The 13,509-nt window shown below is 35.7% G+C and overlaps 1 protein-coding gene and 1 pseudogene across 1 annotated transcript in view; one reads left to right on the top strand and one right to left on the bottom strand.

The window, feature by feature from the left end:
* EEF1A1 (eukaryotic translation elongation factor 1 alpha 1) overlaps positions 1 to 1,843 on the top strand; it is a 4,191-nt gene extending 2,348 nt beyond the window's left edge. Inside the window, 3 exon segments of the mRNA XM_006927057.3 lie at positions 200 to 495; positions 580 to 814; positions 912 to 1,843. Coding sequence (XP_006927119.1) covers positions 200 to 495; positions 580 to 814; positions 912 to 1,036 — 656 coding nt within the window. The 3' untranslated portion in view covers positions 1,037 to 1,843.
* A 5,116-nt stretch (positions 1,844 to 6,959) lies between these two features.
* LOC112474982 lies at positions 6,960 to 7,078 on the bottom strand (annotated as a pseudogene).
* Positions 7,079 to 13,509: the final 6,431 nt, after the last annotated feature.

A 13,509-nucleotide genomic window follows, 5' to 3' on the forward strand; every position in this document is an offset into this window, starting at 1 on the left:
GCCTACATTAAGAAAATTGGCTACAACCCTGGCATTTGTGACAATTTCTGGTTTGAATGGTGACAACATACTGGAGCCAAGTGCTAACATGCCTTGGTTCAAGGTATGGAAATTCACTGTAAAGATGGCAATGCCAGTGGAATTATTCTGCTTGAAGCTCTGGATTGCATCCTGCCACCAACTCGTCCAACTGACAACTCTTTGCGTCTGCCACTCCAGCACATCTACAAAATTGGAGGTTTTGGTACTGTCTCTGTAGGCCTAGTGGAGACTTGTGCTCTCAAACCTGGCATGGTGGTCACCTTTGCTCCAGTCAATGTAACAACTGAAGTAAAGTCTGTTGAAATGCACCATGAAGCTTTGAGTGAAGCTCTTCCCGGGGACAATGTGGGCTTCAATGTCAAGAACGTGTCTGTCAAAGATGTTCGTCGTGGCAATGTGGCTGGCGACAGCAAAAATGACCCACCAATGGAAGCAGCTGGCTTCACCGCTCAGGTAACTAAGTGACTGTCTTTACTTAGTGCCAGGTCCTTAACTACCTTTTTTTGAGAATCACTAAATACCTGTCTTTCCTTCAAGGTGATCATCCTGAACCACCCAGGCCAAATCAGTGCCGGATATGCACCTGTGCTGGATTGCCACACAGCTCACATAGCTTGCAAATTTGCTGAGCTGAAGGAGAAGATTGATCGTCGTTCTGGGAAAAAGCTAGAAGATGGCCCAAAGTTTTTGAAATCTGGTGATGCTGCCATTGTTGACATGGTTCCTGGCAAGCCCATGTGTGTTGAGAGCTTCTCCGACTATCCTCCTCTGGGTAAGAATGACTAGTGTGTAATTAGGAATTTTATTTGAAGTGAAAAGTATTTTGTGTGCCAAGTGTTTCTAATTTAAAATTTAAAATTTTTTAACAGGCCGTTTTGCTGTTCGTGACATGAGACAGACAGTTGCTGTGGGTGTCATCAAAGCAGTGGATAAGAAGGCGGCTGGAGCTGGCAAGGTCACCAAGTCTGCCCAGAAAGCTCAGAAGGCTAAATGAATATTATCCCCAATACCTACCACCCCAGTCTTAATCAGTGGTGGAAGAACGGTCTCAGAACTATTTGTCTCAATTGGCCATTTAAGTTTAATAGTAAAAGACTGGTTAATGATCACAATGCATCGTAAAACCTTCAGAAGGAAAGGAGAATGTTTTGTGGACCATTTGGTTTTTTGTGTGTGTGGCAGTTTTTAAGTTATTAGTTTTTAAAATCAGTACTTTTTAATGGAAACAACTTGACCAAAAATCTGTCACAGCATTTTGAGACCCCATTAAAACAAAGTTTAATGAGAAACCTGTGTGTTTTTTTGGTCAACACTGTAACTTCCTATGGTATTTTGGTGAAAGGCTTTTAAAGAGTTGCCCATAAAATATTTCTGGTGTTAACATATGCTGAAGCTTTAGAATTTGATAATTCTGGGTGGGAACTTGGGGTTTTTCAACTTAATGGGAGGAATCATCTGTTTACATAGTTTAAAAAGCTATGGGATGGGTCTGTTGGTGCAACACTTAATATAGGTCAGGACAGATAAGCAAAGTAACTTTGTGTAAGCTAGTTTACAAAGGCCAAATTCTGTAATAAAGTTGATGTGTTGCATATATGAAATTTTGTGTAGTTGGCGTCAATATTAAGTAAATTTTGTTATGTCAAATTTTAGTTTTCCAGTTAATGGAATGTGAATTCTCACATTTACCAATACCCTAGGTAGTTACAAACCTAAAATGAGGCTTAAACAGTATTGAGCACTGTCTTGCTAGTTAATTGTATCCAGATTCTAGGAAAAAATAAATGATACTGGAAGTTGAGTGTGTTTTGTCACTTAAATATTTTAAAGCCCTATTGGGAAGTGGATTTTCATGTAAAAAGTTGATGTTGGGTGAACAAATTACCAACACGAGATTAAACTCAAAGATTAGATGTTGGCAAATGAGCCTAAAGGGAAGGTTTTTAGTGTAAATGTTTGGGAAGGTTGACCAGCAGCATTTAAAAATTTGCTAGCTGAAAGGAATATTGACTTTGAAATTGTTAAATTAGTTGGACAAGATGAAAGTAAGTACTTAACTAGTGAAATAATTGATTACATGTGATTGGTTACAAAGGAGAAACAAAGTCATAAGTTATTTGACATTTGTGAACATCTAATGCAAATTCTGGCTTTTGATGGGAAACCAAGAACTTTTGAGAAACATGAATTTAATTCTGTATAACCCATAAATAGGCTTCCTTTGTGTAAGAAAGGAAATTTAATCCAGCTGAAAGTGGCAAAAATCATGTAAGACATTTGATATTAGAGGAATGTGACCTGTAAAAAACTGGCCATATGTAATTTTTTTCAAATTAGATGCAATTTGAAGTTTTAATTTTAAATCTAAATTGGGTAAAATCTTTTAGTCAACTGCACTTAACCTGAGGTCATTGACGAATGATGTAAATTGACATTTATCCATAGTTTATTAAGCAACTTTTTCCCTAAATGTATTTACAAGTATGCTGCTTATTTGTAGTAAAATACAAGGTTCTTTTTAAAAGCTGGCCGATAAGTGGTAGATACAAATGCAAGTCTGATGCAGCTGAAGGTTGATATCAAGGTTTAACTGTAGAAATTGCTCCACTGTATGTAGGACAACTAAGAGTCTTTAGTTTGTCTAGTATACTGAACTTGTATGTGTATGCTTGTGAAGAGTGGTTGAGCACCACCTACTGGTGGTCACAGCAAATTAATTGAAAACATGAATTTTAAATTAATGGGATCATGGTGTTTCACATCTGCTGAATTTCTACACATTGCATTTCCTTGTACTTTGATTAAAAGCAAAATAGAGTGGGTTTGTAAGACTATCAAACTGGTGCTTGACCTTAAACTATTACATTGCTTAGCTGTTAACTCATGTTTCTAAATTTTAGATGGGATCTTGTTGAAATTTGTTACTTTCTGGTGTGATTTCAGAATATGAAAGCAAGAAAGGCATTCTGGTTCAGGAGTTACAGATTGCCAATAAGGCTTATCTGACTCTTTATTCTCAGCAATCCAAAATTACTGGGTGTTCATTTCAGAATTCTGACTCTGTCCTTATTTTTGTAGTTGATACTCTTTATAATTTACCTCCCTGATCAGGTGCATCAAGAACTCATAGATCCAAGACTCCAGTATAGTAATCACAATTTATTCTGAACTAACATTCAACCCAGTCTCATTGCTTTCTCTTTGAAGAATGTTGACAACTGTCAATAGTCCAGAATTTTTGCACTGGGTTATTTGCCAACATTGGTAACAAAACTTGGGCTCTTCGTGACTTAGTATTTATATATATCCCTGTGGCATTTAATACACAACTAAAATCATTAGTTTTTTTTTAAATATTTGGCATTTAAATGTTTCAGGCAAATGTAAATTGACCAAAACTTAAATTTTGCAGTAAAGTATCAATGTCAAATTGGTAAACTTAGGAGGTTGACATTCTAGCAGCAAGACTGGCATTGCTGAAGTAGTTCTTTCAAGAACATGGGAATTCATCTGGACTAGTTATGGTTCTGCTCAACAAAAGGCTGTTGACTATAAATGAGTTTTGATTTTTCAATAATGGGGTGTAAAAACAATATTAGGACTATGGATTTTATTATTAAAATGTACTTAACCTTTGTAACCTTTTCTGCTGAGTTGAGCACTGAGCTCTTGGCCAAAAGTTTTTTTTGGCTGTAGTATTCACAACAGTTCTTGAAATGGGCAACTCTAAAGGGTGACAGCTAATTTCATATGTGTCGAGATACCCTTACATGTTTCAGATTGAAAGTGAAATGCTAGTTAATTTGTGTTCACAAAATGCTACAGAAATCCAGTTGAGAAAGTTGCATTTTGGAGTTATGACCCATGTCCTGATAGGAAGAGATCATGGCATTTCAGGTGAAGAGAGAGAATAAGACATTTCTCCCTTTTTTCTTTTTACCTTCCTAAAGTTTTCTTATCTGGTTTTGCTTTTCATAACTGCCTTTTTCACTTAAAACTATAGGTTCTCTCACGCAGGTGGCATCAAAGTCACCTCCGTTATTTGGAGGTCTCTGGGAACTTCAGTGACTAAAACTAGGAGCCTAACTATTGTAAACACATTACTTACTGAGTCTGATTTAAAAGGAAAATGTATTAGCTTTGTTAGGAAACCGTCACATGGCTCTTGAAAGGTCGTTGACCCCTGATCCAGTGGAAATCTCTGAGGGACCATGTGATTTTGTTCGTTTTCTAAATAGAGGGTTATGCTTTAGTCCAGCAGTCACCAGAAGTGAGTAAAATGAGTAAAAGGAACATTGTCATTTACCTTGGACTGCCTTTTAATTGTTTAGAGCTCAGTTTGGTCTCCATGGGAGAGACATGACAACAGATAATGCCGAATTACTTTTAATAATTATATCCTAAGTAAGCAAAGAATATTGGAAAACCTAAGGAAGCAAGAGATTTAAAAGTTTTTCCCACTTTTTTATTAAGGTATTTACCTAAACTTGCTCTGTTAAAGTATATTGTTCTGCGAGTTTTGACACATATTACAGTTCATCACAAAGCATAGTTCTATCACTACCATCCCCAAACTTACTCAGTGCTTCTTTGTAGTCATCAACTCTCCTCTTCCCCTAAACTTTGGTAACCACTGATTTGTTTTCTGTCCCTATAATTTTGTTTATGCACCAATGTCATATACTTGGACTTATAGTATAGTCTTTTGAGTCTGGTTTCTTTCACTTAGCATGCTGCATTCGAGTTCATCCATTTTGCATGTATCAGTAATCTGTTCTTTTTTAAATAGATATGACAGTTTATCCACTCCCAGCTAAGAGACATTTGGTTGTTTCCAGTTTGGGACAATTGCTAATAAAGCCACTATAAACGTTCACATACAGGTTTGTGCTTGACTATAGGTTTTTATTTTACTTAGGATAAATACTAGGAGTGGGATTGCGGGATCGTATGGCAAGTGTATGCCTTACTTTTATAAGAAACTGCTCAACTTTTCCAAAGTGGCTGAATCATTAGTGATAGGTTTTCAAGTGAAGTTTTACCTTTTATTTTGCTAGTATTAATCTTTTTAAGAAAGAAAAATAATTTGGAGTGCTGCACTGAGATTCTGTAGCACAGTGAAGAGCTAATTTGTTTTTTAAAATATGCCTACTATGTGTTAGGCACTATTCTAGGCACGAGGGATAGAGTTGTGAACAAAATGGACACAATTCTTGCCCTTCAAGTTTATAATCTGGTGGAGATAAGTAGATAATTTTGAGTTGTGACAATGCTACGAAGGAAAAGAAAAGGATACTATGAGGGAGAAGAGTAAAAGAGACAATTGGATTTGCTAGAGAAGATATGTGTCAGGAATAGCTGAAACCTGAAGGATAAGTAGGAGTTATTGAATAAGAGAATATGAAAACAATGTATTAGATATCTCAATATATGAGGCTTAACTTGGCCTCATAACTACATAGAATCAGAAAAATCTAAGAAAATCTAAAAGCTTTTTAAGCTAATTTATTCAAATCAACCTTGAATATATTCATTGAAATCTTTGTTTGATTTACCTCATCAATGTTTATGTAATATGTGGAGGACAGAAACATTTCACTGAATCCTCAACCTTCATAGGGATCAGGTATTACACCTATATTACAGATGATGGGCATGGATAGAGGCTAAGTCATCCCATCACCAGATGAATTTTTTTTCCCCGATATTTAAATTTGGTAATTTACAATCATTGTACCTAGGCTAGTCTCTAGGATAATTAAATTATCATTTTCTTTTTCTACAAGAGCCACCAATTTACTTGAAGACACCAAACGATAACCCCTTAGTCACATCTGAGCTTAACACTTTCAGTTCCTACAGCAGTTTCTTAACCCTAGGTCACATAGTTTCTAGATTCTTCCCATGCTGTTCTTCCCAGACAGTTGATAGCTTTTAAAGTGTTTTCACTAAAATTAAATAAAGCTGTGGACGCATAAAAGATTGGTCTCTTAATCTACAGTGTGCTTTTATTAATGTGACCCAAAGATAAGTCACCTTATTTGGACTCTAGTTTCCTAAATGCATTTAGACTAAATGATCATGGGAAAAAGCTGTGCCTTTCATTATCTAATGGGCATGATACTGTCTATCTCTTAAGATTGTTGTGAAGATGAACTAGTGGACATAGATTCTGTAGTTTAGTTCCTGGCGTATTGTGAACAGCCAATAAAATGGTTTTACCATTATAGTTGTTTGAAAGACAGCAGCTTTACTTAATTCCATTGTATTTACAGATTATAGTGAACAAACACCTTTACAAAACTATAGGAAGATATCCTTTAAACTGCATGGTTAATTTTTTCCATAAATAAACCTTTTATTTTGGAGTATTAGATTTATAGAAAAGTTGCAAAGATGAGTTTCCACATGCTCCTCATCTAGTTTTTCCCCAAATATTATCATCTTGCATTAACCAGAGTACATTTGTCAAACTAAGAAACCAACATTGGTATGTCACTATTAATCTCCTTACTTTATTTAGATTTTGTTTTGTTTTGTTTTTAATTGCCATTTCCTGTTCTGGGATTGATTCAGTCAAAGAAAACACTATATGGTTAATTTTAAGAAATCAAATGTTGCGAGTTTACATATATCTCTGCTATAGTTCATTTATTTTTAGTTTATCATCTTGTTGAGATCATTTTGAATCTTGAACCTATCTAGCACATCAAAGAAAAATGTGGGCTTTGTCATTTACACATAATTATTTCTGTAGTTTTACTTAAATAGTTGGTAACTTACACTAGGTACAAAAACAGAGGCCCGTGGTATTGCATTAAGAGAACTGTTCTTTGATTATGGTCCAGCCAATTGCAAATTCACATAACTACTATAATCTAGGTCATATTTCATCATTTTATAAATTATTTTTTTAATGCCTACAGCACCTGATATTCCTAAGTGGTCTTCTATCCAAGTACTAATGAGGCCCGACCCTGCTTAGCTTCCAAGATCAGACAAGATCAGGCACATTCAGCATGGCATGGCCGTAGACATTTCACCATTTTAATCACAAGATAATCATGATGAAAATTTTATCAAATGTTTAGTAAAGCAAAGGGAAGTAGGTAGTAGCTTTAAATTTACTTTTCCTTTTTGGGCAGACAAAAATAATTTGCATTAAAGTTGCTAAGGTCAAGGTAGGAGTAAGATCTTCAGACTAGAAATTTAAATTTTCTATTTTAACCAATTATGAGTTCCCTAAAAGAATTCAGATAGCTTTGACTTTTTGTCAAACTTTACTACACTCAGATCAAAGCAACAGCATAGGCAGTCTGGATATTACCTAAATATAATCTCTTTTGAGACATTGTCTAAAATGTAAAATGTAGGTTATTGCCTGTATAAAGCAGAATAGATTTTAAAAGTAAGTAGGTAGTTTAGTGAGAGTAACTGGCAGCAAAAGCTGACAGAGACAGGGTAGTATGATCCTGCAAATATGGTTTCCAGAGATTAAAGAACAGATGGCTAATAGCAAAAGAAAACAGAATATTTCACTTGATTACATTTTCAGTAAAATCATGTGATTGAGGCTGTAGTTGGTGTTGCAAAAAATTGTAGGGTTGCTACATAAGCAATTTGAGTTTCAGTGCTGTCTGGAGCCTGAGGAAGTGGTTCTCTCAGCCTTCTGGTGAGGGCATCTTTTCTGAGGCCTGGGTTGTAGCTGTTGAGGTGTAGGGGGTGGAGCTCTATCTCTGCAAAAAAGGAACGGCCCCACACAACCTTGACCTGCAGTCCCTCACTTTAGCTATTGTCACATTCTTGATTGATCCTTTGGACTTCTGTTGAGCCTCCTCAGTAAAATGTCTAATGAGAAATAAGTTACAGTTGGGTACAGAGAACATTTTCTCATAGCTAAGTCTTTATATTGAAGTTAGGGAATGCATGTCTGGGAACTTAAGTTTCTCATATTTTATGTAACTGCTCATGGTTTTTTTTCTTCAAAGCTCTGATAAGTTTGTTGGACTGCCTCATGCCATGAGGTAGTTCTTTATGAAACTGGAAAAATAAAAAATTCAGTGTTTCCTTTCATTGTTTGAAACAACAGGTGTGTACACACACACACACACACACACACACACACAGAGTCTGGTCTTGTATTAAATACAGTGTTGTCTAGAAGTGTTTCCTTTTAAATTTAGGCAATGTGCTTTTTTGTGCTGTTTTAAATTTGGATTGTCCATGTTTTAAAAGGGTGTAGACTAACTAAAAGAGAATGTAAAGGGTGTAGTAGACTAACTTTAAAAGAGAATGAGACTAAAAATTATGAGGCACTGGATTAAAAAAATAGTTTCTTTACTCTAACAAACACTAGAAATGTATTGTCTTCAAGTATACGAAGAATATTTTAAGTTGGCAGAGAATGCTATTCAAAGTGAAATGCACACTCTGAATCCCCATACAGCCTCTAAGCTCTGGGATAACACTTAAGTTTGAGTGCTATAATGGCTCATTAAGCATGGCAATTCCATAAATGCTTAGCATGAAATAGGCTACAACAAAGAGTGGGAATGGGAATTGAAGTTTAAACCAAGAGAAACAGAGTTCTATCCTAGATTGTTTAGGAGGGGATGGAGAAACTTTTTCTCTAGTGAAGGACCGACCGTCTGGTGCTCAGGAGGGAAAAAAAAACACTGAAAGTGGCAGAAAGGTATTGTAAAGTCAATACCTGAGACCCAAGCTCAACAGCAACTTGCAGTAAACCGTAATCACAACACTTAACCAAGCTATAGCATAGGAAGATAAGACTTGTTTTTAAAAGCTTTTCAGAAAAATTCTTTGAGGAATACACTGATGTAAAAGAATCCAAATGTATTTTGGTCTTCCCATCATGGAGTAGTGCTATTCAAACAGATTAGTCTTTTTCAAACATTTTTGACTAGGATCCACAGTAAGAAATATATTTTCTATTGCAACACAATATAAACCACACACTGTATTTCATTGCATCTAAGATATTTTCAGTTGGAAGTCACAAATGCTGCCAATTATAATTGTAAGATACCAGGATATGATCATAGGATATACACCAATTTAGAGATGATAAAATATGGAAAATATGCATCTTAAAATTGGTGAAATATAATTTGAATATGAATTACTGAAACAAGTTTCACAGAATAGTACTTACTCTTCAGCCTATACTTGCCCAGGCAGACATTCAAGTGGACCAAAGCTTACATTTGAAAAAAATTTAGTCTTGCTCACAAATCATCATAGCCCACCTCTCATTGGAACATTGAATGACTTTCCATTAGACTTGAATTTCTGAAATAGAATGCAAGTTCAGTTTTTCGTACAACGGAATTGCTCTAGAACTTCAATCAACAGTATGGATTATTTGTATTCTATATTCTTAAACCAGAATGCACTGTAAAATTAATTGCAATTTAGTTTCTGCCAAAAGCAGCTGAGACAATGGATATTTATTGAGGCAAACTAGTGGTTCTCACAGTTGAGTGAGCAGCAGAATAACCTGTGGAGCTCTTTAAACGTAGATGCAAAGACCTTTCCAGGACAACTGAATCAGAATTGCTTGCGATAAGGCTTGGCCATCTACTCTTATAGGCTCTACTGGGAATTCTGATGTCCAATCAGATTTAAAAATCATGGCTAAAGGGCTTGACAATTACACAGTCCTTTTTTTAAAAAACAAATAACAGTTTATCGATATATGTCACATACTATAAAATTCACCCTTTGGCTCCATAGTGTAGTGGTTATCACATCTGTTTTATACGCAGAAGTTCCTAGGTTCGCGCCCTAGGTGGAGCCACGGACCACACCCCAGGTTCGCCAGGCCCTGGGTGCACGCTGCGAGTGCGTGGGAGGAGACGCCCCGCCTTCAGAGATCCAGTTCTTAAGGGGAGACGGCAACATCCGTAGGTCAGGGGTGGAAGGTGAGGGGGGTGGAATTAAAGAGGGGGGAAAAAAAAGTAAAATTCACCCTTTCAAAGTGTGCAATTCAGTGGTCTACAGCATCTTCACAGAACTGTGCGACCATCACCACAAACTAATTTTAGAACATTTTCATCACCTTAAACAGTGTCCTTTCTAATGGCAAAGAAGACACCCAGAAGGCTTTTATAATATATTAGGTCAGCTTCACACCAGCCTCAGGCCTAGACCGACACTGGCGGGACTGCAATGACTAACATTGGTTTAAACTCATGAAGATTTAGCTGCTAGGCTTCAGAAGGGAGTTAAAAAAATCACTATTCTTTTGGCAAGGCAGAGGGCAGTGGGCAGACATGGTTATTGAGAAAACAACTAGCAGTATTTATCATAGGCAAATTACTTAACATCTCCAAATCTTGTTTCCCTTGTCTCTAGAACAGAGAATGAGACTAAAAATGCAGGTAAAGCGCTTCTTACCTGCCACAAAGTAAACATTATTAGACAGTACCTACTTTTATCTCTTATGAAATCAGAAATGAAAGCATTGTTTTCCCTAAGAGATCATGTGATAAATTTCTCTTCGACTTTAGTAGTGGGAAAGTTTTCTCCTGGTCTCCTTGATGAGACAGAACTGTTTCACTGCCAGGAAGCTCTGAGCTAGAATTTAAGTGTAATCTGCTTTTTCTTTAGCTGATCCTTAATTTTGAACTGTTCTGTTTTCTTTAAACCGTTTCAACTATATTTTTACAAATAAGCAGGGGATAAATTATCAGTAAGTAAATCAAAAGGTTTTGGAGTCTTAAGATACATATACAAATTAACCCATTTGGCTTTTTTTTTAAAAAGTGGTAAAATACAACATAAAATTTACTATCTTAACCATTTTTAAGTATAGAGTGGTGTTAAGTATATTCATTGTTGTGCAACCACCACCATCCTCCACCAGTACACTTTTCATCTTGCAAAACTGAAATGCTGTACCTATTAAACAATAACTCCCATTCCTTCTTCCCCCAACTCCTAGCAACCACCATTCTATACTGTCTCTAAGAATTTGACTACTCTAGATACCTCATATAAATGAAATCATACAATATTTGCCCTTTTGTGACTGGCTTCAGTTAGTGAAATGTCCTCAAAGTTCATCCATGTTGTAGTGTGTCAGAATTTTCAACCTTTTAAAGGCTGAAAAATATATGTTTTGTTAATCCATGCATCTGCTGATAGACACAGGTTACTCCCACCTTTTGGCTACTGTGAATGCTACTAAGAACATGACCCTTGAATAGGGTCCTGAAGATTCTCCCTGCTTTCAATCCTTTTGGGTATACACCTAGGAGTAGAATTGTTGGATATAGTAATTCTAATTTTTGAGGAAATTGTCATAGTGTTTTCCATAGCGGCTGTACTACTTTACATTTCCACCAATAGTACATAAGGGTTCCAATTTTTCCACAGCCTTGCCAACACTTGTTATTTACTATTTGATAATAGCCAATAGGTGTGAGATAGTATCTCACTGTGGCTTTGATATACACTTTCCTATTGACTAGTGATGTAGAGCATTTTTTCATGTGATTATTGGCCATTTGCATATCTTCTTTGAAGACATGGCTATTCAAGTTCTTTACCCATTTAAAAAATCAAGTTGTTTGTTTTGGTTGGTTGTAGGAGTCTATTATATATTTTGGATATTAACCACTTATCAGATATATGATTTGCAAATATTCCATTCTATGGTTTGCCTTTTTTACTTTGTTGTGTATTTTTTCTAGCTTTTAAATTAGGAAATACTAAAACTCTGCTTAAATAAAATGAATATCATAAAAATAAGTTTCAATCACATTAGGACAGTGAGAAGCAGGGACAGTGCAGAAGATAGGGAAGAAATGAAGCTGAAGAGAATGTGCAGACAGAAGAGTTATGGAGAAAGAAAGGCAGATACAAGAGTATATATTCTTAATATTTGTGTCATACGTATTTTTATTGTTTAATTATTCAGTTAAGTTTTAATTTTGCCATCTCTTGCCTTTAGTAATATTTGTTCATTCATTCAAAAAGCATGTCCTGAATGTAAACAACTATGGCATTGCCTGTATTTGAGAGGCTTTTATCTTGTTAAGAGGTTAAAGTTAGACAGATATTAAAAATTAAGGTGGAATGAAGTAAGTGCAATACTAGAAGTATTGTGAAGAGGGAGCCTAAGAGGACCAGTTTATTTTCACTGTGTGTCTTCCAGCATAAGCAGCTCTGCCAACTCTGAATGAGCCTCTAGTCTTTTGGTGGCTTTCCTGGTATTTCTGGCCACTTCTGGATAGGGCATTCTTCTAGGAGTTGAAATTTATGAAGTGGAAAAGCCATGGTTATTCCAATCCAGGTTGAAACTCAGAAATTACAAAATATTTTAAAACAATAATAAAATTCAAACTCTTGGCTCTACATAACTTTACAATTCAATGCCATCTGGTTTAATTTAGCATAGGTCTCTTTCTTCATCCTCCCTCCCTCCTCCAATGATTTTTACAAATGTTTAGTGTCTCTAAGCTGTTCCTCTTTTTATTTTGGTGTTTCTATTGAAATGAACTTTAGTACCTAGCTTTTCTAACCACTAGCCAGTGTGGTCTGTGGTGGGTAGAGGAAATCACAGGCATGGTCAGCTTCTGTTGGAGGCTGACTATTGTCATTGTTGGGGGATTGCTATAAAGTAACTGAACTAGATAGAGTTAGGTTACATTTTCAGCTGATTTTTTCTTAGGACATCATAGTCTATAGCATGTCTAATGAGCAGCACCAGAATGTAGGATGTTTTAAAATATTCTTTTAAGTGAGATAATTGTGTATAACATTATTTTAAATTGTAGATTTAAAGGAGTTTCACATCCTAAACTAAATGGCAGAACCTATAACATGTTTTTCATCAAACATTTTTCAGTGAGAGTTACTATTGTAATGTAATGGCATTTAAAAACTTACATTTCTTTATATGTGTAGTGTCACTAGCCCCAAATTACAGCTGTCAAGAACCTTTCAAAGATAAATTTGTTATATTCCATTTAAAATGCACCCCATTCACTGTTTTTACTCCTGTATTTAATCAGAAAAAAAGTTTAAAAACAGTGATTTCCTTTCTAGCGCAAAACACCTTTTTTAAAACACAGTATAGTACCGTAATCAATATTGCCTCTGTAATAAGAATTCTGCCCAGGATTAGCTATAATAACTAAAAGAAAAGTTACCACTTTTTGAAATGACTAAGTCAAGAATCAAAAAGAATTCATCACTGTGAAATGATGCAGCATTACAAGTACTTTTTACCTTGCTACTGATCTTGACTGATTTATGAAAGACTAAAATTAGATGAAACAAATCCATGAAAACTGAGCTCTATCCAAGTGACTACATATAATCATAGCAACATTGATATTTGGCTGCCTCAACCCCTGATCAGGCTTAACACCTTTATCTGTAGCCAAACTGACTTCAGGGTCCTTGGTACTGTCTTAGGATTTGCTTTGGCCTGACACTGAC

The sequence above is a fragment of the Pteropus alecto genome, unplaced genomic scaffold (assembly GCF_000325575.1).
Source record: "Pteropus alecto unplaced genomic scaffold, ASM32557v1 scaffold7, whole genome shotgun sequence".
Lineage (NCBI taxonomy): Eukaryota > Metazoa > Chordata > Mammalia > Chiroptera > Pteropodidae > Pteropus > Pteropus alecto.